Source organism: Pan troglodytes, chromosome 20, assembly GCF_028858775.2.
Source record: "Pan troglodytes isolate AG18354 chromosome 20, NHGRI_mPanTro3-v2.0_pri, whole genome shotgun sequence".
Lineage (NCBI taxonomy): Eukaryota > Metazoa > Chordata > Mammalia > Primates > Hominidae > Pan > Pan troglodytes.
This window is the reverse complement of record NC_072418.2, coordinates 8088118-8110267: the sequence shown is the minus strand read 5'-3', so window position 1 is coordinate 8110267 and position 22150 is coordinate 8088118. Positions and strand designations below refer to the sequence as shown.

Genomic DNA, 22150 nt, shown 5'->3' with positions numbered 1-22150 from the left:
CCATCCATCCATCTATTCACTCATCCATCTATCCATTTATCCATCCATCCATCCATCCATCCACCCACCCATCCACCCAACCATCCATCCATCTCTCTATCCATCTATCCACTCATCTGTCTACCCATTTATCCTTCTGATATGGTTTGGTTCTATGTCCCCACCCAAATCTCATCTCAAATTGTAATCCTCACATGTCAGGGGAGGGACCTGGTGGGAGGTGATTGGATCATAGGGGCAGTTTCCCCCTTGGTGTTCTTGTGATAGTGAGTGAATTCTCACAATATCTGATAGTTTAAAAGTGTATGGGGCTGGCCTCAGTGGCTCATGCCTGTAATCTCAGCACTTTGGGAGGCCGAGGTGGGCAGATCACCTGAGGTAAGGAGTTCGAGACCATTCTGGCCAACATGGTGAAACCCTGTCTCTACTAATAATACAAAAATTAGCCAGGCATGGTGGCGTGTGTCTGTAATCTCAGCTACCTGGGAGGCCAAGACACAAGAATCACTTGAACTCGGGAAGTGGAGGTTGCAGTGACCGGTGATCACACCACTGCACTCCAGCCTGGGCGACAGAGTGAAACTGTGTCTCAAAAAAAAAAAAAAAAATGTATGGCACGCCAGGCGCAGTGGCTCTCACCTGTAATCCCAGCACTTTGGGAGGCCAAGGCGGGCACATCACCTGAGATCAGGAGTTCAAGACCAGCCTTGCCAATATGGTGAAACCCCATTTCTACTAAAAATACAACAACAACAACAAAAATTAGCTGGGCGTGGTGGCACACGCCTGTAGTCCCAGCTACTCGGGAACTATAGTCCCAGCTACTTGGGAGGCTGAGGCAGGAGAACTGCTTGAACCCAGGAGGTGGAGATTGCAGTGAGCCGAGATCGTGCCATTGCACTCCAGCTTGGGCAACAAGAGCGAAGCTCCATCTCAGAAAAAAAAAAAAAAGAATGTATGACAGTTTCTCTCTCTCTCATTCTCTCTCTCTCTCTCTTCTGCCGCCATGAGAAGACATGCCTTGTTTCCCCTTCGCCTTCCGCCATGATTGTAAGTTTCCTAAGACCCCCAAGTCGTGCTTCCTGTTAAGCCTGAGGAACTGTGAGTCAATTAAACCTCTTTTCTTTACCTAATCTCAGATAGTTCTGAAAACTGTGAAAACAGACTAATACACCAGCCAGCCAGCCAGCCATCCATCCATCCATCCATTAATTTCTGAACACTGGCCGGGTGCGGTGGTTCATGCCTGTAATTCTAGCACTTTGGGAGGCTGACGCGGACGGATCACCTGAGGTCAGGAGTTCAAGACCAGCCTGGCTAACATGGTGAAACCCCATCTCTAGTAAAAATACAAAAATTAGCCGGGCGTGGTGGCACATGCCTATAATCCCAGCTACTCGAGAGGCTGAGTCAAGAGAATCACTTGAACCCAGGAGGCAGAGATTGCAGTGAGCCGAGATTATGCCACTGCTAAGGCAGGAGAATGGCTTGAACCCAGGAGGCGGAGGTTGCAGTGAGCCAAGATTATGCCATTGCACTCCAGCCTGGGCAACAAGAGCGAAACTTCGTCTCAAAAAAAAAACAAAAACAAAACAAATTAAAAAAACTTCACAAAACTGACTCAAGAAGCAGTGAAAACTTGATAGAAGGCTTTCAGTCAGCATTCAGAAATTTTTTTTTTTGAGATGGGGGTCTCGCTCTGTCGCCCAGGGTCAGGGTCTTGCTCTATTGCCCAGGCTGGAGTACAGTGTCATGCCCATAACTTACTACAACCTGAAACTCCTGAGCTCAAGCAATCCTCCTGCCTCAGTCTCCTGAGTTGCTATGGATCTCCTGAGTTGCTGTGATTATAGGCGTGAGCCGTCACACCGGGCCCCAAATTTTCCATCTTAACCATTTTAAGTGCACCATTCATCAATATTAACTACATTCACAGAGTTGTGCAACCATCACCACCATCCATCTCCAGAAGTTTCTCATCTTCCCCAACTGAAACTCGGTCCTCATGAAACACTCACTCCCCATCCCCCTCCCCAGCCCCTGGCACCCCCCATCCTACTTCCTGTCTCTGTGACTCAGACCACTCTAGGGACCTCCTAGGAGTGGAATCACACAGGATTTGTCCTTTTGTATCCGGCTTATTGCACTGAGCATGTTGTCCTCAAGGTGCATCCAATCTAGCCTGTATCTTGCGTCAGGATTCCCTTACTTTTTTTTTTTTTTTTTTGAGAACGAGTTTTGCTCTATCACCCAGCATGGAGTTCAGTGGCGCAATCTCGGCTCACTGAAACCTCTGCCTCCCGGGTTCAAGCGATTCTCCTGCCTCAGCCTCCCGAGTAGCTGAGACTACAGGCGCCTGTCACCATGCCTGGCTAATTTTTGTATTTTTAGTAGAGACAGAGTTTCACCATGTTGGCCAGGCTGGTCTCGATCTCTTGACCTTGTGAGCTGCCCGCCTCAGCCTCCCAAAGTGTTGGGATTACACCTGCCTCAGCCTCCCAAAGTGTTGTGGGCCACAGCCCCCGGCCTTTTTTTTTTTTTTTTTTTTTTTTTGAGATGGAGTCTCACTCTGTCACCCAGGCTGGAGTGCAGTGCCACAATCTCAGCTCACTGCAAGCTCCGCCTCCTGGGTTCAAGCAGTTCTGCCAAAGCCTCCTGAATACCTGGGATTACAGGCGCATACCACCATGCCCGGCTAATTTTTGTATTTTTAGTAGAGATGGGGGTTTCACCATGTTGGCCAGGCTGGTCTCGAACTCCTGACCTCAGGTGATCTGCCCGCCTTGACCTCCCAGAGTGCTGGGATTACAGGTGTGAACCACTGCGCCCGGCCCAGGACTCCCTTCCTTCTTAAGTCTGAGTCATATTGCGATGTGCGGATGGACCACGCTGTGTTCATCCTTTCATCTGGTGATGGACCGGTGGGTTGATTTTTGCCTTTTGACTGTTGTGAATCACGCTGCTGTGAGCACAGGTGTGCAAATATCTCCCTGAGTAGCTGGGATTATAGGCGCCCGCCACTACACTTGGCTCATTTTTGCTTTTTTTTTTTTTTTTTTGGAGCTGGAGTTTCATGTTTGTCGCCCAGGCTACAGCGCAATGGCACGATCTCGGCTCACTGCCCCCTCTGCCTCCTGGATTCAAGCAATTCTCCTGCCTCAGCCTCCCGAGTAGCTGAAATTACAGGTGCCTGCCACTACGCCTAGCTAATTTTTTTTGTATTTTTTAGTAGAGACGGGGTTTCACCGTGTTGGCTAGGCTGGTTTCGAACTCCTGACCTCAGGTGATCCACCCACCTCTGCCTCCCAAAGTACTGGGATTGCAGGCGTGAGCCACCGCGCCCAGCTCTTGTAAAGTGTTTTAATCGCCTTGTTTTACTGTTCTGGAGCTGGGGGTCTGATCTCAGCCCTGCTTCTCTTCGCTCCTGCTAAGGAAACCCCTGTAGGCAGCCCGGTCCCCGCCTCTCCCAGGAGACAACATACCTGGAAGTGAAGTTGGAGTCGGTCCTGCCCCAGTGCTGCTGCTGTTTTAGGAAAATATCCTGTGGGGTCAAGAGAGAAAATCCCGATCACTTTGGGAGGCCAAGGCGGGTGGATCACCTGAGATCAGGAGTTCGAAACCAGCCTGACCAACATGGTGAAACCCAGTCTCTACTAAAAATAGAAAATTAGCCGGGCGTGATGGCGCATGCCTGTAATCCCAGCTACTAGGGAGGCTGAGGCAGGAGAATCGTTTGAACCCGGGAGGTGGAGGTTGCGGTGAGCCGAGATCATGCCACTGCACTCCAGCCTAGGCAACAAGACTGAAACTCCGTCTCAAAAAAAAAAAAAAAAAGAAAGAAGGAGGCGGCGATGAGAGGCTCGCACGCCTCCAGCCCGGCCCCGGCCCCCCGGGACGGAGAGCCGAGCAGCCCCGGCTCTGGGCTACGGACTATGGGCGAATAGCTCTGACCACCCGGCGAAGCATGCCGCCTGCCTTGGCCTCCCAAAGTGCCGAGATTGCAGCCTCTGCCGGGCCGCCACCCCGTCTGGGAAGTGAGGAGCGTCTCTGCCTGGCCGCCCATCATCTGGGACGTGAGGAGCCCCTCTGCCTGCCTACCCAGTCTGGAAAGTGAGGAGCGTCTCTGCCCGGCCGCCATCCCATCTAGGAAGTGAGGAGCGTCTCTGCCCAGCCGCCCATCGTCTGAGATGTGGGGAGCGCCTCTGCCCCGCCGCCCCGTCTGGGAAGTGAGGAGCGCCTCTACCCGGCCGCGACCCCGTCTGGGAGGTGAGGAGCGTCTCTGCCCAGCCGCCCCGTCTGAGAAGTGAGGAGACCCTCCGCCTGGCAACCACCCCATATGAGAAGTGAGGAGCCCCTCCGCCAGGCAGCCACCCCGTCTGGGAAGTGAGGAGCGTCTCTGCCCGGCAGCCACCCCATCCAGGAGGGAGGTGGGGGTCAGCCCCCACCAGGCCAGCCGCCCCATCCGGGAGGGAGGTGGGGGGTCAGCCCCCCGCCCGGCCAGCCGCCCCGTCCGGGAGGGAGGTGGGGGGGTCAGCCCCCCACCCGGCCAGCCGCCCCGTCCGGGAGGGAGGTGGGGGGGTCAGCCCCCCGCCTGGCCAGCCACCCCGTCTGGGAGGGAGGTGGGGGGGGTCAGCCCCCTGCCTGGCCAGCCGCCCCATCTGGGAGGTGAGGGGCGCCTCTGCCTGGCCGCCCCTACTGGGAAGTGAGGAGCCCCTCTGCCCAGCCAGCCGCCCCGTCCGGGAAGGAGGTTGGGGGGGTTCAGCCCCCCGCCCGGCCAGCCACCCCATCCGGGAGGGAGGTGGGGGGGTCAGCCCCCTGCCAGGCCAGCCGCCCCGACCGGGAGGGAGGTGGGGGGGTCAGCCCCCCGCCCGGCCAGCCGCCCCGTCCGGGAGGTGAGGGGCGCCTCTGCCCGGCCGCCCCTACTGGGAAGTGAGGAGCCCCTCTGCCCGGCCAGCCGCCCCGTCCGGGAAGGAGGTGGGGGGGTCAGCCCCCCGCCCAGCCAGCCACCCCATCCAGGAGGGAGGTTGGGGGGTCAGCCCCCCGCCCGGCCGGCCGCCCCGTCCGGGAGGTGAGGGGCGCCTCTGCCCGGCCGCCCCTACTGGGAAGTGAGGAGCCCCTCTGCCCGGCCAGCCGCCCCGTCCGGGAGGGAGGTGGGGGGGTCAGCCCCCTGCCCGGCCAGCCGCCCCGTCCGGGAGGTGAGGGGCGCCTCTGCCTGGCCGCCCCTACTGGGAAGTGAGGAGCCCCTCTGCCCGGCCAGCCACCCCGTCCGGGAGGGAGGTGGGGGGGTCAGCCCCCCTGCCCGGCCAGCCGCCCCGTCCGGGAGGTGAGGGGCGCCTCTGCCCGGCCGTCCCTACTGGGAAGTGAGGAGCCCCTCTGCCCGGCCAGCCGCCCAGTCCGGGAAGGAGGTGGGGGGGTCAGCCCCCCGCCAGGCCAGCCGCCCCATCCGGGAGGGAGGTGGGGGGGTCAGCCCCCCGCCCGGCCAGCTGCCCCGTCCGGGAGGTGAGGGGCGCCTCTGCCTGGCCGCCCCTACTGGGAAGTGAGGAGCCCCTCTGCCCGGCCAGCCACCCCGTCCGGGAGGGAGGTGGGGGGGTCAGCCCCCCTGCCCGGCCAGCCGCCCCGTCCGGGAGGTGAGGGGCGCCTCTGCCCGGCCGTCCCTACTGGGAAGTGAGGAGCCCCTCTGCCCGGCCATCCGCCCGGTCCGGGAAGGAGGTGGGGGGGTCAGCCCCCCGCCAGGCCAGCCGCCCCATCCGGGAGGGAGGTGGGGGGGTCAGCCCCCCGCCCGGCCAGCCGCCCCGTCCGGGAGGTGAGGGGCGCCTCTGCCCGGCCGCCCCTACTGGGAAGTGAGGAGCCCCTCTGCCTGGCCAGCCGCCCCGTCTGGGAGGGAGGTGGGGGGTCAGCCCCCCGCCCGGCCAGCCGCCCGGTCCGGGAGATGAGGGGCGCCTCTGCCCGGCCGCCCCTACTGGGAAGTGAGGAGCCCCTCTGCCCGGCCAGCTGCCCAGTCCGGGAAGGAGGTGGGGGGGTCAGCCCCCCGCCAGGCCAGCCGCCCCATCCGGGAGGGAGGTGAGGGGGTCAGCCCCCCGCCCGGCCAGCCGCCCCGTCCGGGAGGTGAGGGGCGCCTCTGCCTGGCCGCCCCTACTGGGAAGTGAGGAGCCCCTCTGCCCGGCCAGCCGCCCCGTCCGGGAGGGAGGTGGGGGGGTCAGCCCCCCTGCCCGGCCAGCCGCCCCGTCCGGGAGGTGAGGGGCGCCTCTGCCCGGCCGTCCCTACTGGGAAGTGAGGAGCCCCTCTGCCCGGCCAGCCGCCCGGTCCGGGAAGGAGGTGGGGGGGTCAGCCCCCCGCCAGGCCAGCCGCCCCGTCCGGGAGGTGAGGGGCGCCTCTGCCCGGCCGCCCCTACTGGGAAGTGAGGAGCCCCTCTGCCTGGCCAGCCGCCCCGTCTGGGAGGGAGGTGGGGGGTCAGCCCCCCGCCCGGCCAGCCGCCCGGTCCGGGAGATGAGGGGCGCCTCTGCCCGGCCGCCCCTACTGGGAAGTGAGGAGCCCCTCTGCCCGGCCACCGCCCCGTCTGGGAGGTGTACCCGGCAGCTCATTGGGAATGGGCCATGATGACAATGGCGGTTTTGTGGAATAGAAGTGGGGGAAAGGCGGGGAAGGGATTGAGAGATCGGATGGTTGCCATGTCTGTGTAGAGGGAGGTAGACACGGGAGACTTTTCGTTTTGTTCTGTACTAGGAAAAATTCTTCTGCCTTGTGATCCTGTTGATCGGTGACCTTACCCCCAACTCTGTGCTCTCTGAAACATGTGCTGTGTCCACTCAGGGTTAAATGGATTAAGGGTGGTGCAAGATGTGCTTTGTTATACAGATGCTTGAAGGCAGCATGCTCATTAAGAGTCATCACCACTCCCTAATCTCAAATACCCAGGGACACAAACACTACGGAAGGCCGCAGGGTCCTCTGCATAGGAAAACCAGAGACCTTTGTTCACTTGTTTATCTGCTGACCCTCCCTCCACTATTGTCCTATGACCCTGTCAAATCCCCCTCTGTGAGAAACACCCAAGAATGATCAATAAAAATAAATAAATTAATAAAAAAAAAAAAAAAAAAAAAAAGAGAGAAAATCCCAAGTGTATCCGTGGAACACCATGGGCATCCCCAACTCAGGACATTGGGAGAGATGGGGTGTTGGAGGGGACATGGGGGGACGAACCTGGAAGCCGCTTAGCCCCACTCTGTTCCTTTTTTTTTTGAGATGGAGTCTCTCTCTGTTGCCCAGGCTGGAGTGCATTAGCACGATCTTGGCTCACTGCAACCTCCCCCTCCCTGGTTCAAGTGATTCTCCTGCCTCATCCTCCCAAGTAGCTGGAACTACAGGTGAGCGTTACCATGCCTGGCTAATGTTTGCCTTTTTTTTTCTTCTTTTTTTTTTTAAGACTGAGTCTCGCTCTGTCGCCCAAGCTGGAGTGCAGTGGCACGATCTCGGCTCACTGCCAGCTCTGCCTCCCGGGTTCACGCCATTCTCCTGCCTCAGCCTCCCGAGTAGCTGGGACTACAGGCGTCCGCCACCACACCCGGCTAATTTTTTGTGTGTGTGTGTATTTTTAGTAGAGACGGGGTTTCACCATGTTGGCCAGGCTGGTCTCAAACTCCTGACCTCAAGTGATCCACCCACCTTGGCCTCCCAAAGTGCTGGGATTCCAGGCGTGAGCCACTGCGCCCAGCCAAGCCCTGCTCTGTTCTAGTCCCACCGCCTGTGAAAGGCTTCTGGAAGCTCACAGAAACAACGGCGCCAATATGATGGCTCCTATTCCCTTGCTCCCTGAGTTCTGGGGACCCACAGTGAGGAGTGACTGTTTTCCTCACTCACCTGGATGTGATGTGACGAGCCTGGTTAAAGGAGTTTGCTGTCACCAACTTGCACCTGGTCAGGCCCCTGCCCTGTGGAAACTGCCCCCACGCAATCCTCATACCTCAGTTTACCCAACTAACTCAGATCTCCGGCTACCCTCCCCGGGCTGGGTTAGGCTCCTCCCTGTCATGCCATCCGGGTCTCTCCCGTGTGACACTTTAATGAGGTCAAGCGTGTGGGTGACGGCTGCCTGATCATCTTCCCACCGCGGGGCACGGCCAGGGGCTATGTACCCTGGAAACTCCTAAATTTTTATGCTGATAAGGGAAGGAGGAAGAGGGGGCCTCTCAAGGGACAGGCGACAGGGTTTGGTGGGGACGCGGCTCACCAGTTTGTACTTGGTGTTCCCATCTGATGTGTAACCGTTCTCGTAGAAGGTGGCCTGGAACCCCAGGGAGTGGGGGTTGCTTACCATCACCTGGGAGTGGGGGAGAGAAGCTCAGGCTGTACGGAGCCAGCAGGCAGGACGGGGCGACAAACCCCTACAGTGACCCCAGCACACCTTCAGATGAAAAATCAGGGCCGGGCGTAGTGGCTCATATCTGTAATCCCAGCACTTTGGGAGACCAAGGTGAGAAGACTGCTTGAGCCCAGGAGTTCAAGACCAGCCTGGGCAACACAGCGAGATCCTGTCTCTACAAAAAAAAAAAAAAAAGTTGGCCAGACGCGGTGGCTCACGCCTGTACTTCCAGCACTTTGGGAGGCCGAGGCAGGTGGATCACCTGAGGTCGGGAGTTTGAGACCAGCCTGACCAACATGGAGAAACCCCATCTCTACTAAAAATACAAAGTTAGCCAGGCATGGTGGTGCATGGCTGTAATCCCAGCTACTCGGGAGCCCGAGGCAAGAGAATCGCTTGAACCCAGGAGGCAAAAGTTGCGGTGAGCTGAGATCACACCATTGTACTCCAGCCTGGGTAACAAGAGCAAGATTCTGTCTCAAAAAAAAAAAAAAAAAAAAGAAGTTGAAAATGCATTTATTTATTTATTTATTATTTTCTTTATTTATTTATTTTTGAGATGGAGTCTCACTCTGTCACCCAGGCTGGAGTGCAGTCCTGCAAACTCAGCTCACTGCAACCTCTGCCTCCTGGGTTCCAGTGATTCTCTTACTTCAGCCTCCCAAGTAGTTGGGATTACAGGCATGCGCCAACACACCCAGCTAATTTTTGTATTTTTAGCAGAGATGGGGTTTCACCATATTGGCCAGGCTGGTCTGGAACTCCTGACTTCATATGATATGTCTGTGTCGGCCTCCTAAAGTGCTGGGATTACAGGCATGAGCCACCGCACCTGGCCTATTTATTTATTTTTATTTTTTTTTGGAGGCAGAGTCTTGCTCTGTCACCCAGGCTGCAGTGCAGTGGTGAGATCTTGGCTCACTGCAACCTCTGCCTCCTGGGTTCAAGCGATTCTCATGCGTCAGCCTCCCGAGTAGCTGGGATTCCAAGCACGCTACCACACCCAGCTAATTTTTGTGTTTTTAGTAGAGACGAGGTTTCACCATGTTGCACAGGCTGGTCTCAAACTCCCGAGCTTAGGCAATCCGCCCACCTCGGCCTCCCAAAGTGCTGGGATTACAGGTGTGAGCCACCGTGCCCAGCCTGAAAATGCATTTAATATACCTAACCTACCAAGCATTGGAAGTTAGCCCAGCCTACTTTAAATTGAGAATAAACCAAGCAATACTAAAAGGAGAACAAAACCCACTCGCCCTTCCACCCCTTGGATCACGATGTTGACATTTCAGTGGTCCAGCTTTCCTAAATGTTTGTACAAATAGATAATACATTTGGATGAATTTACCCACCTTTAAGTGTATAATTAATTCAATGGCTTCCGGTAGATTCACAATATCGTGCAACCATCACTGCCATCTGTTTCCAAAACTTTCGCATCGTCCCAAATGGAAACTCTGTCCTCATGAAGCAATAATTTACCTACTTTTAAATTTTTTATTTTTATTTATTTATTTAAATTTTTTTTCTTTGAGAGGGAGTCTCACTCTGTCACCCAGGCTAGAGTGCAGTGCCATGGTCTCAGCTCACTGCAACCTCCACCTCCCAGATTCAAGTGATTCTCCCACGTCAGCCTCCTGAGTAGCGGGGATTACAGGCATGTGCCACCACACCCGGCTAATTTTTGTATTTTTAGTAGAAATGGTGTTTCACTATGTTGGCCAGGCTGATCTTGAACTCCTGGCCTCAGGCAATCTGCCCACCTTGGCCTCCCAAAGTGCTGGGATTTCAGGCGTGAGCCACTGCGCCTGGACAAATTTTTTATTTTTTAAGAGATGAGGTTTTACTCTGTTACCCAGGCTGGGGTTCAATGGCATGAGTATAGCTCACTGCAGCCTCAACCTCCTGGGCTCAAGTGATCCTCCTGCCTCAGCCTCCTGCTTCAGCCCCAAGTAGCTCGGACTACAGGTGCATGCCACTACACCTGGCTAATTTTTATTTTTTTAATTTATTTTTATTTATTTATTTATTTATTGAGACAGAGTCTCATTCTTTTTGCCCAGGCTGGAGTGCAATGGCACGATCTTGGCTCACTGCAACCTCCGCCTCCTGGGTTCAAGTGATTCTCCTGCCTCAGCCTCTCAAGTAGCTGGGATTACAGGCATGCACCACCACACCCGGCTAATAATTTTTATATTTTTTATACAGACGGAGTCTCACTGTGTTGCCCAGGCTAGTCTCGAGCTCCTGGGTTCAAGCGATCTTCCCACCTCAGCCTCCTGAAGTACTGAAATTACGGGCGTGAGCCACCGCGCCCGGCCCTCGTGTAATTTATTGAATACTATACTAACAGTGAAAAACAGAAAGGCTGTATCAGTACTGGAAATACAGTTTCTATTGAGTATAATAGTTTTTGTATACTCAATATTTTGAGTATAATATATTGAGTATTATACTCAATAGTTTGAGTATAATCGGTTTTGTGCCTTTGTAAAGTCAAAAAATTGTGGGGCCATCTGTACTTGCAACTAATGCCTAGGCTTAGACACTTGGATTTTGGATCGAGAAACATCCAAGCACTTCCTGCTGGGTGGGGGAAGGCCATAGGGGTCAGGGCTCTTAGCTGCTAGCAAGAGAAGCCAATTCAGGCTGAGTTAAGAAAATTAGGCCAGCATGGTGGCTCACGCCTGTAATCCCAGCATTTTGGGAGTCCAAGGTGGGTGGATCACCTGAGGTCAGGAGTTCAAGACCAGTCTGACCAACATGGCGAAACCCCATCTTACTAAAAATACAAAACTTAGCCAGGCATGATGGCAGGCACCTGTAATCCCAGCTACTTGGGAGGCTGAGGCAGGAGAATGGCTTGAACCCGGGAGGCAGAGGTTGCAGTGAGCCGAGATCGTGCCATTGCACTCCAGCCTGGGCGACAGAGCAAAACTCCGTCTCAAAAAAAAGAAAAAAGAAGAAGAAGAAGAAGAAAACAAAGGAAAAGAATAGAAAATGAATGTATGGGCAGCTCAGAAGGATGGAGGAGGCACAGAGACAGCACAAGGGCGGCCAGGCGGCCAGCTGGACAGCCACAGCCTCATCACGCCCAGACATGCAGAGGCACGTCGAGGGGGAAGACACATAGAAATGGCTGGGCATGGTGGCTCATGCCTGTAATCCCAACATTTTGGGAGTCCGAGGTGAGCAGATCACTTGAGACCAGGAGTTCAAGACCAGCCTGACCAACATGGGGGAACCCCGTCTCCACTAAAAATACAAAATTAGCCAGGCGTGGTGGCACATGCCGGTAATCCCAGCTACTCGGGAGGCTGAGGCAGGAGAATTGCTTGAGCCCAGGAGGTGGAGGCTGCAGTGAGCCGAGATCACGCCACTGCACTCCAGCCTAATGGACAGAGCGAGGTTCTGTCTCAAAAAAAAAAAAAAAAAAAAAAAGACACAGAGACAATTTCTATGCAGAATTGTGAGTGTGCGAGTAGCGTCTCTCCTTGTGGGGGATGCCAGGGGATTTCCAGAATCTGGGAGTGGGCACCAGGCATGTGGCTGAGAATCCCAGATAGCAGAAACATTAAGATGTACTTACCAGGGGAATCAGGGATGTGCCTGGCTGGGGTATCAACGAAGCAGTCAATTCCAGCTGGCTGTGCATGTCAATGGTATACATCCTGTATATAAATTCTCCTGTCAGAACCTCTATCTAGTTAAAAAGGCGAAGAAGAAAGATAATCATGCTCCTGTTCCCATAAAGAAAGGGCAAGGAGGCAGGAAGGAGGAAGGGACCCTCCTGGTCCCGCAGCCTGAATCTCCACTTGTGCCTCTGTCTTCCCCACTAGACTCTGTATTTCCAGAAGGGGCTCAAGATGGGCACAATGCCAGCCCCTCCCTCCTCTCCAGAAGTATCCCCCAACCCTGACATGTGCAGTAATTGCTTCTTTCTGTTCCTTTCTTTTTTTTTTGAGACAGGGTCTCGCTCTGTCGCCGACGCTGGAGTGCAGTGGTTTGATCATGGCTCACTGCAGCCTTGACCTCCCAGGATCAAGCAATCCTCTTCCCTCAGCCTCCCAAGTAGCCAGGACTACAGGCGTGCACCACCATGCCCGGCTAATTCAATTTTTTTTTTTTTAATAGAGACAAGGGCTTACTATGTTGCCACGCTGGTCCCAAATTCCTGGGCACAAGTGATCCTCCCATCTCGGCCTCCCAAAGTGCTTGAGGTTACAGTTGTGAGCCACTGCGCCTGACCTCTTTCTGTTTCTTTTTTTTTTTTTGAGACAGAGTCTGGCTCTGTGGCCCAGGTTGGGGTGCAGTGGCGTAATCTCGGCTCACTGCAAGCTCTGCCTCCGGGGTTCATGCCATTCTCCTGCCTCAGTCTCCCAAGTAGCTGGGACTACAGGTGCCCACCACCACGCCCAGCTAATTTTTTTTTTGTATTTTTGGTAGAGACGGGGTTTCACTGTTAGCCAGGATGGTCTCGATCTCCTGACCTTGTGATCCGCCCACCTTAGCCTCCCAAAGTGCTGGGATTACAGGCGTGAGCCACCGCGCCCGGCCCCTCTTTCTGTTTCTTTAGAGTAGAGCTGCCCTAGTATGCATCTCAAGATCATCACTCAGTCTTGCCCGTTTCCCAACACAGGTATGTCTTTTAATCCTCTTTCAATCTACAGGTTTGTTGGCTGGGTTTAGTGGCTCACACCTGTAATCCTGAGGTGTAGAGAATCACTTAAGTTCAGGGGTTTGAGACCAACCTGGACAACACAGGGAGACTCCTGTCTCTACAAAATCTACTTTTTTTTTTTTTTTTTTTTTTTTTTTTGACATGGAGTCTCACTCCATCACCCAGGCTGGAGTGCAGTGGCTTGGTTTCGGCTCACTGCAACCCTCTGCCTCCCAGGTTCAAGCGATTCTCCTGCCTCAGCCTCCTGAGTAGCTGGGATTACAAGCATGTGCCAGCACGCCCATCTAATTTTTGTATTTTTAGTAGAGACGGGGTTTCGCCATGTTGGCCAGGCCGCTCTCGAACCCCTGACCTCAGGTGATCCACCCGCCTCAGCCTCCCAAAGTGTTAGGATTACAGGAATGAGCCACCACGCCCGGCCCCCTTTTCCTTTCCATGGATTTTGGAAGTCCCCACACTGTTGGGCCTGTAGCATTTCTCAAAATCTGGATTTCCCTGGTGCAGGTGAACCCATTCCTCTGTCTTTTGTATTTCTGGCAAATTTGCAGCCGGATTGATGCTCGCCTCATGAGATTGAGTTTGATCGTGTTGGCAGTGGTCAATGGGTGATGTGATTGATCTCTTATTGGTGATGAATACTATCTTGTTGTCTCTAATTTTGTTAATTTCTCTTTTTTTAAATTAGTGTTTTAGAAATGGGGGTCTCATTTTGTCACCCAGGCTGGAGTGCAGTGACTCCATCATAGCTCACTGCAGCCTCGAACTCCTGGGCTCAAGTGATCCCCACACCTCAGCCTCCCAAGTAACTGAGAGTACACACCACCATGCCCAACTTATTTATTTATTTATTTATTGAGACGAAGTCTCGCTGTGTCACCCAGGCTGGAGTGCAGTGGTGTGATCTCGGCTCATTGCAACCTCTGCCTCCCAAGTTAAAGAGATTCTCATGCCTCAGCACTCGAAGTAGGTGGGATTACAGGCGCCCGCCACCACACCAAGCTAATTTTCGTATTTTTAGTGGAGATGGGGTGTCACCATGTTGGCCAGGCTGGTCTGGAACTCCTGACCTCAAGTGATCCACCCGCCTCAGTCTCCCAAAGACTCAGTCTCCAAAGTCTCCCACCGTACCTGGCCAACACCCAGCTTTAAAAAAAAAAAATTTTTGTTTTAGAAATGGGTGTATGTTGCCCAGGCTGGTCTTGAACTCCTGGCCTCAAACAACCCTCCAGCCTCAGCCTCCTGAGCAACTGGGGCTACAGGCGTGCACCACCATGTCCAGGTTGAATTTGTCTTTTTAAAAAAGTACATTGAACATTGATCAAAACAGTTAGGATCACATACCTTGCACTTCCCAACGTGGAGTTCAGGGTCCATGAGAAGCGCCTGGATATTCACGAGGCACTTCTGGAAATCAAAAGCTGGAAAGGCTGTGTCACGCACTGGGGTCAGTATTTCCAGAGTCCCTGGGTTCCTGAACATCAGGGCCACCTCTTCTGACCAGATGTATTGGTCTGCAAACTAAGAAGAAAATGATTCCTGAGATCTAATCATTGTAATCGTTTTTCTGGAGGTTTAAATTTTATTTCATGATGCAGTTTTTTTTTTTTTTTTTTTTTTGATGGAGTCTCACTCTGTCTCCCAGGCTGGAGTGCAGTGGCGCCATCTCGGCTCACTGCAAGCTCCGCCTCCCGGGTTCACGCCATTCTCCTGCCTCAGCCTCCCGAGTAGCTGGGACTACAGGCGCCCGCCACCACACCCGGCTAATTTTTTTTTTCTTTGTATTTTTTAGTAGGGACAGGGTTTCACTGTGTTAGCCAGGATGGTCTCGATCTCCTGACCTCGTGAGCCGCCCGCCTCGGCCTCTGAAAGTGCTGGGATTACAGGCATGAGCCACCGCGCCCGGCCTTTTTTTTTTTTTTTTTTTTTTTTTTTGAGACGGAATCTTGCTCTGTCGCCTGGGCTGGAGTGCAGTGGCGCAATCTCAGCCCACGGCAACCTCCGCCTCCCGGGTTCAAGTGATTCTCCTGAGTCACTGGGATCACAGTCGCACCACCATGCCCAGCTAATTTTTGTATTTTTAGTAGAGACGGGTTTCACGATGCTGATCAGGCTGGTCTTGAACTCCTGACCTCGTGATCCACCCGCCTCGGCCTCCCAAAGTGCTGGGATTACAGGCATGAGCCACCATGCCCGGCCATGATGCAGATTTAAAGAAGGTAGAGGGAAGAAAGAAAAAGAAAAGAGAAAGGAAGAGAGAAAGAGAAAGGAAAGGAGAGAGAGAGGGCTGGGGGAGGGAGGAAACACAGTCATAAGGACAACTTGTGATCTAACTTCTCTTCAGCTTCATTCATCCTTTGGTAATTATTTTTTTTTCTTTTTTTGAGAGGGAGCCTCACTCTGTCGCCCAGGCTGGAGTGCAGTGGCACAATCTCAGCTCACTGCAACCTCCGCCTCCCGGGTTCAAGCCATTCTCCTGCCTCACGAGTAGCTGGGATTACAGGCATGTACCACCATGCCCAGCTAATTTTCATATTTTTAGTAGAGACGGGGTCTCACTATGTTGCCCATGCTGGTCATGAACTCCTGGAACCAAAGTGCTGGGATTGCAGGAAGGAGCCACTGTGCCTGGCCAAAATAATTCCTTTTTTTTTTTTTTTTTTTGAGACAGAGTCTCGCTCAGTCGCCCAGGCTAGAGTGCAGTGGCTTGATCTCTGCTCACTGCAAGCTCCGCCTCTTGGGTTCACGCCATTCTCCTGCCTCAGCCTCCCGAGTAGCTGGGACTACAGGTGCCGCCACCACGCCCGGCTAATTTTTTCGTATTTTTTTAGTAGAGACAGGGTTTCACCGTGTTAGCCAGGATGGTCTCGATGTCCTGAACTCGTGATCCACCCACCTTGGCCTCCCAAAGTGCTGCGATTACAGGCGTGAGCCACTGCGCCCGGCCAAAATAATTCTTTTATTTTAAATTTGTGTTAGTTTTATTATTATTTTTAAGAAACAGAGTTTCGGCCGGGCGCGGTGGCTTACGACTGTAATCCCAGCACTTTGGGAGGCCTAGGCGGGTGGATCACCTGAGGTCAGGAGTTGAAGACCAGCCTGGACAATATGGTGAAACCCTGACTCCACTAAAATTACAAAAGTTAGCCTGGTGTGGTGGCATGCGCCTGTAATCCCAGCTACTCGGGAGGCTGAGGCAGGAGAATTGCTTGAACCTGAGAGGTGGAGGTTGTAGTGAGCCAAGATTGTGCTGTGGCATTCCAAGCTAGGCGACAGAGTGAGACTCCATCTCAAAGAAAAAAAAAATTAGATAGGCATAATGCACAAGAGGATGTCAGATGACACCTGCACCACCACTTAGTACCACTTTGAGCCTGGACAGACGACTTAGGTCTCTGTGCCTCAGTTTTTCCATCTGTCAAATAGGGACGATATGAGGAGCTTCCTAAGATGATGGTCAAGGTTAAATAATGTAATACACGAAGGTGCCTAGACCAGCACCTATAGTATTTTAAATACTCTTCCCCTTTTAGCTGTTGTTGTTGTTGTTGTTATTTTACTAACTAGAGTGATTTCTAGCCTTCGAAAAAAGGTTCAGAAGTTTGTGAACAAGACCATTATTCCTTACCAACTAATTCATAACCCCACTTTCTGTTGTCGTTGTTGTTGTTGAGACAGAGTCTTACTCTGCCTTCCAGGCTCAAGCGATTCTCCTGCCTCAGCCTCCTGAGTAACTGGAATTACAGGTGCCCACCACCAGGCCCGGCTAATTTTTGTATTTTTAGTAGACAGGGTTTCACCATGTTGGCAAGGCTGGTCTTGAACTCCTGACCTCAGGTGATCCTTCCACCTCAGCCTCCCAAAGTGCTGGGATGACAGGCGTGAACCACCGCGCCCAGCCCATAACCCCACTTTCTTTTTACCTACTTTGATTATGGAACTTGGCACGATGCCCAGATTGCCATAATACAAATTATCCTCCCGAGTTATAACTGCCAGTTCGTTTTCAGCTAGGAAAAACAAAACAAAACAAAACAAAGATTGAAATGCTGGTCATTTCTGTGGACAAAAACATAAGTATAGTCGGGTGCAGTGGCTCACGCCTGTAATTCCAACACTTTGAGAGGCCGAGGGGGGTGGATCACTTGAGGCCAGGAGTTTGAGACCAGCCTGGCCAACATGGTGAAACCCCCTCTATACTAAAAATACAAAAATAAGCTGGGCGTAGTGGTGCGCGCCTGTAGTCCCAGCTACTCAGGAGGCTGAGGCAGGAGAATCATTTAACCCGGGAGGCAGAGGTTACACTGAGCAGAGATCACGCCACTGTACTCCAGCCTGGGCAACAAGATTGAAACTCCATCTCAAAAAAAAAAAAAAAAAAAAGAATAATATGACAGTTATTTTCTGGTTATAATCACAAAGTTCATGTGGAAATGCCAAGCAATATGAAAAAAATACAGAGTTGAAGCTTTTTTTTTTTTTTTTTTTGGAGTCTCACTCTGTCGTCCAGGCTGGAGTGCAATGGCTCGATCTGCTCACTGCTCACTCCACCTCCCGGGTTCCAGTGATTCTCCTGCCTCAGCCTCCCGAGTAGCTGGGATTACAGTCGCCCACCACCACGCCCAGCTTATTTTTGTATTTTTAGTAGAGAGGGGGGTTTCACCATGTTGGCCAGGCTGGTCTCGAACTCCTGACCTCAGGTGATCCACCCGCCTCGGCCTCCCAAAGTGCTGGAATTACAGGCATGAGCTACCGCGCCTGGCTGATTTCGTGTTTTGGCTGGGTTGGGTCTGGCAGGCCTACGGTTAATAAGCCAGGTCTAAATATTTCTAGGCTGGCAGTGGGTCGGCTACGCACTGACAGCAATGCTGTGGATGGTGATGTTGGCTTCAAAAATGGAAGAAAACAAGGTCTGGTCTCCTTTTTTCACCCGGACGGTGTCGACGAGCTGACCTAGGAGGTAACAGGACAGGTGCATGAGGCCCCGTGTACATCCTGGGAAAGGGGATGTCTACTACTGGGACTGCAGCCACCCCTGCCACCACCCAGCCCACCCGGCCAGTGGCTCTTTCGATGTTCCTTATAGCTTTTGAGAGGTTCGCTATTCAGAGGAGAATGAATCAAGGAAAATACAGCGCTGAAACACAATTTTGTTAAGCATGACAAGGAATATGCTTCGGTTTAAGAAAACCCAACCCTTCTGCCAGGCGCGGGGGTGCACACCTGTAATCCCAGTACTTTGGGAGGCTGAGGTGGGCAGATCGCTTGAAGTCAGGAGTTCGAGATCAGGCTGGCCAACATGGCAAAACCTTGTCTCTACTAAAAATACAAAAATTAACTGAGCATGGTTGCACGCACCTGTAATCCCAGCTACTTGGGAGACTGAGGCAGGAGAATTGCTTGAACCCAGAGGTGGAGGTTGCAGTGAGCCGAGATCGCGCCACTGTACTCCAGCCTGGGCGACAGAGCCAGACTCCATCTCAAAAAAAAAAAAAAGAAAAGAAAAAAGAAAACCAGATCCCCATTAATCTCCTCTATAAGCAAGCTCTGAGGGATGGCCATTGAGTTTTTTGTCAACCAGGGGCTTGAACACAACGGAATGTCTTCTAATACAGGTGACCACTATAAGGAATAAAACAGGCCGGGTTTGGTGGCTCTCATCTGTAATCCCAGAACTTTGGGAGGCTGAGGCCAGAGGATTGCTTGAGCCCAGGAGTTTGAGACCAGCCCGGGCAACAGGGTGAAACCCCGTCTCTACAAAAAATAAGTTAGTTATGCATGGTGGCGCACCTGTAGTCCCAGTTACTGGGAGGCTGAAGCAGGAGGATCACTTGAGCCTGAGAGGTGGGGAGGCTGCAGTGAGCCACGATTGCACCATTGCACTCCAGTCTCGATGACAGAGTGAAACCGTGTCCCAAAAAAAAAAAAAAAAAAAAAAGGGAAACCATTGTGAGGATAAAACAGGTTGAGTATAGTGGCTCACAGCTGTAATATCCAGACTTTGGGAGGCCAAGGCAGGAGGATTGCTTGAAGCCACGAGTTTGAGACCAGCCTGGGCAACACAGGAGGACCCAGTCTCTACAAAAAATACAAAAAAATCAGCCAGGCATGGTGGCACATGCCTGTAGCCAGCTACTCGGGAGGGTGAGATGGGAGGATCGTTTGAGCCCAGGGAAGGTGGAGGCTGCAGTGAGCCATGATTGCACCACTGCACTCCAGCCTGGGTGCAGAAGTACAATCAGGACTCGGCACAGCTTCCGCCTCCACAGAGTGAGACACTGTCTCCAAAAAAAAAGAAAAACAGGAACTTTACTGTGCATGAACTAAAGTCTCCCAGGAATACAACCATTAGCCTTCCCACATTTTAAAGAAATGGCTGGGCGTGGTGGCTCACGCCTGTAATCCCAGCACTTTGGGAGGCTGAGGCAGGTGGATTACGCGGTCAGGAGATGGAGACCATCCTGGCTAACATGGTGAAACCCCGTCTCTACTAAAAATACAAAAAAAAAAATTAGCCGGGTGTGGTGGTGGGCGCCTGTAGTCCCAGCTACTAGGGAGGCTGAAGCCGGAGAATGGTGTGAACCCGGGAGGCGGAGTTTGCAGTGGGCCAAGATCGCGCCACTGCACTCTAGCCTGGGCGACAGAGTGAGACTCCGTCTCAAAAAAAAAAAAAAAGAAAGAAAGAAAGAAATGTTAAATACGAAGCCTCCTGGAACTCTGGAAAAGCAGCCTCAGAGGTGTCTGACTGGCGTTTTTCCCAGACGCGACCTAAAGCTGGAGGAATAAACCTCCATGACGGAGACTCTTGTCACCGTCACTTATTTCAGTTGTCACTGTCTACCTGGCCCTAAATATCCTGCAAGCCAGGAAGCTAGGGAGGATGCAGAGAGATCCACTAAGTGATTATGGGCTTGTGGTCCACTCTGAACATGGAAGAGAAAAAATAACCGAGTGGTTGAGGGGTTGCTCCTTCCCCTCCCCTTATCCAGGCTGTACTCGGCCCCTCTGGAGGAGGCCACCAGGCGGCAGCCCCACCCTGGGCCCCTGGGCTCACCTGCATTATGGGAAAACAACAGGCTGTTCTCAAACCATAGGAGCAGGATGCCTCTCTGGCCGGGGGCGATGAGGATGTCGAGAGTCCCATTATAGTCAAAAGACAGCCCGAAACTCCGGTTGAGGGGGTGGTCTGAGTACTTGAACATGCCCTGGGAGAAAAAGACACCATTCAGCCTCTCCCCAAACCCTACTGTGGAGTCCCACTGAGTCCTAATGAGGGAAGAGGAGTCTGGCTAGCAGGTGCAGGGGAAAGCAAAGAAAGCAAATAAGCCACAAGTCTGCCTTTCTTTTTTTATTTTTATTAAATACAACTTTATTGTTTTGCTAGGGTTACATTTCAGTTTAACCATTGAAAATTTAGTTCTGAATAGAGAATTACTCTAAGTGTCAAATGCACAATGCATTTTGAAGATTTATTTTATTTTATTTTTGAGATGGAGTCTGGCTCTGTTGCCCAGGCTGGAGTGCAGTGGCACGATCTCGGCTCACTGCCACCTCCATCTCCCAGGTCCAAGTGATTCTCCTGCCTCAGCCTCCCAAGTAGCTGTGATTACAGGTGCCTGCCACCATGCCGGGCTAATTTTTTTGTGTTTTTAGCAGAGACGGGGTTTCACCATCTTGGCCAGGCTGCTTTCAAACTCCTGACCCCAAATGATCTGCCCGCCTCGGACTTCCAAAGTGCTAGGATTACAGGCGTGAGCCACTGCACCCGGCCTCATTTTGAAGATGTAGTACAGAAAAATGTAAACTATCTCATCCATGAGTTGTTTATATTGATTACATACTGAAATGGTACCATTGGGCCAGGCGCAGTGGCTCACACCTGTAATCTCATCACTGTGGGAGGCTGAGGCGGCGGAGGGTGGGGGTTACTTGAGGTCAGGAGTTTGAGACCAGCCTGGCCAATATGGTGAAACCCTGTCACTACTGAAAATACAAAAATTACCTGGGCATGGTGGCAGGCACCTGTAATCCCAGCTATTCAGGAGGCTGAAGCACGAGAATCACTTGAGCCCGGGAGGCAGAGGTTGCAGTGAGCCCAGATTACACCACTGCACTCCAGCCTGGGTGACACAGTGAGAATCAGTCTCACATAAATAAAAAAAGAAAAGATACTATTTTAAAATGGTTAAACAAAAGTCCATTATTGATGCCGGGCGCCGTGGCTTACACCTGTAATCCCAGGACTTTGGGAGGCCGAGGTGGGTGGATCCCTTGAGCTCAGGAGTTCGAGACCAGCCTGCCCAACATGGTGAAACCCTATCTCTACTAAAAATACAAAAATTAGCCAGGCGCGGTGGCACGAGCCCGTAGTCCCAGCTACTCGGGAGGCTGAGGCAGGAGAATTGCTTGAAGTTGAAAGGTGGAGGTTGCGGTGAGCTGAGATCGCGCCACTGCACTCCGGCCTGGCTGACAGAGCGAGACTCTGTCTAAAAAAAAATTAAATAAATAAATAAATTTTTTAAAATGTGCGAGTTGTAACAAAAACCTGGGCTTGGGCAAAGGTCCTCTGAGTAGTTCTTCCCTCTGCAGTTACTTACCTTCCCTTGATTCACTACAAGCATCGCAACCTGTGACAAAGAAAAAAAGTGGAAGATTCCGCCTAAAGACCCAATGATTTCTGCCTATGAAACAAACAGAAAAGACTTCAGATGAATAAATCTTAATACACATGTGTTTGTCGGTTTAACTTCAGATTATCTAATAAGTTACAATGAAGGGAAGTCTTTTTTAGAAAAACAAATAATGCCCTCTGTGGAAATATGGCACTCAATTGGGTGCGGTGGTTCACGCCTGTCATCCCAGCACTTTGGGTGGCTGAGGCGGGTGGATCACCTGAGGTCAGCAGTTCGAGACCAGCCTGGTCAACATGGTGAAACCCCATCTCTACTAAAAATACAAAAATTAGCCGGGTGTGGTGGTAGGCACCTGTAATCCCAGCTACTCAGGAGGCTGAGGCAGGAGAATCACTTGAACCCGGGAGGCAGAGGTTGCAGTGAGCCACAATCATGCCACTGCCCTCCAGCATGGGTGACAGAGTGAGACCTTGTCTCAAA

The 22150-nt window shown here is 52.6% G+C and overlaps 1 protein-coding gene across 25 annotated transcripts in view; it reads right to left on the bottom strand.

Moving 5' to 3' along the window:
* The window catches only part of CATSPERD (cation channel sperm associated auxiliary subunit delta), a 61365-nt gene that overhangs the window by 16071 nt on the left and 23144 nt on the right, over positions 1 to 22150 (bottom strand). For 9 of the 25 annotated variants that reach the window (XM_024351574.3, XM_054673226.2, XM_024351570.3 and 6 more), the window contains 8 exons: positions 21635 to 21718; positions 20092 to 20242; positions 17895 to 17990; positions 16965 to 17047; positions 14382 to 14558; positions 11949 to 12062; positions 8231 to 8320; positions 3483 to 3541 (listed from right to left, as the gene is read on the bottom strand). In XM_024351574.3, the coding sequence (XP_024207342.1) occupies positions 3483 to 3541; positions 8231 to 8320; positions 11949 to 12062; positions 14382 to 14558; positions 16965 to 17047; positions 17895 to 17990; positions 20092 to 20242; positions 21635 to 21718 (854 nt within the window). The remainder of the gene's footprint in view (positions 1 to 3482; positions 3542 to 8230; positions 8321 to 11948; positions 12063 to 14381; positions 14559 to 16964; positions 17048 to 17894; positions 17991 to 20091; positions 20243 to 21634; positions 21719 to 22150) is intronic. The other 16 variants (XM_024351572.3, XM_054673228.2, XM_063801039.1 and 13 more) reach the window with 5 other exon arrangements.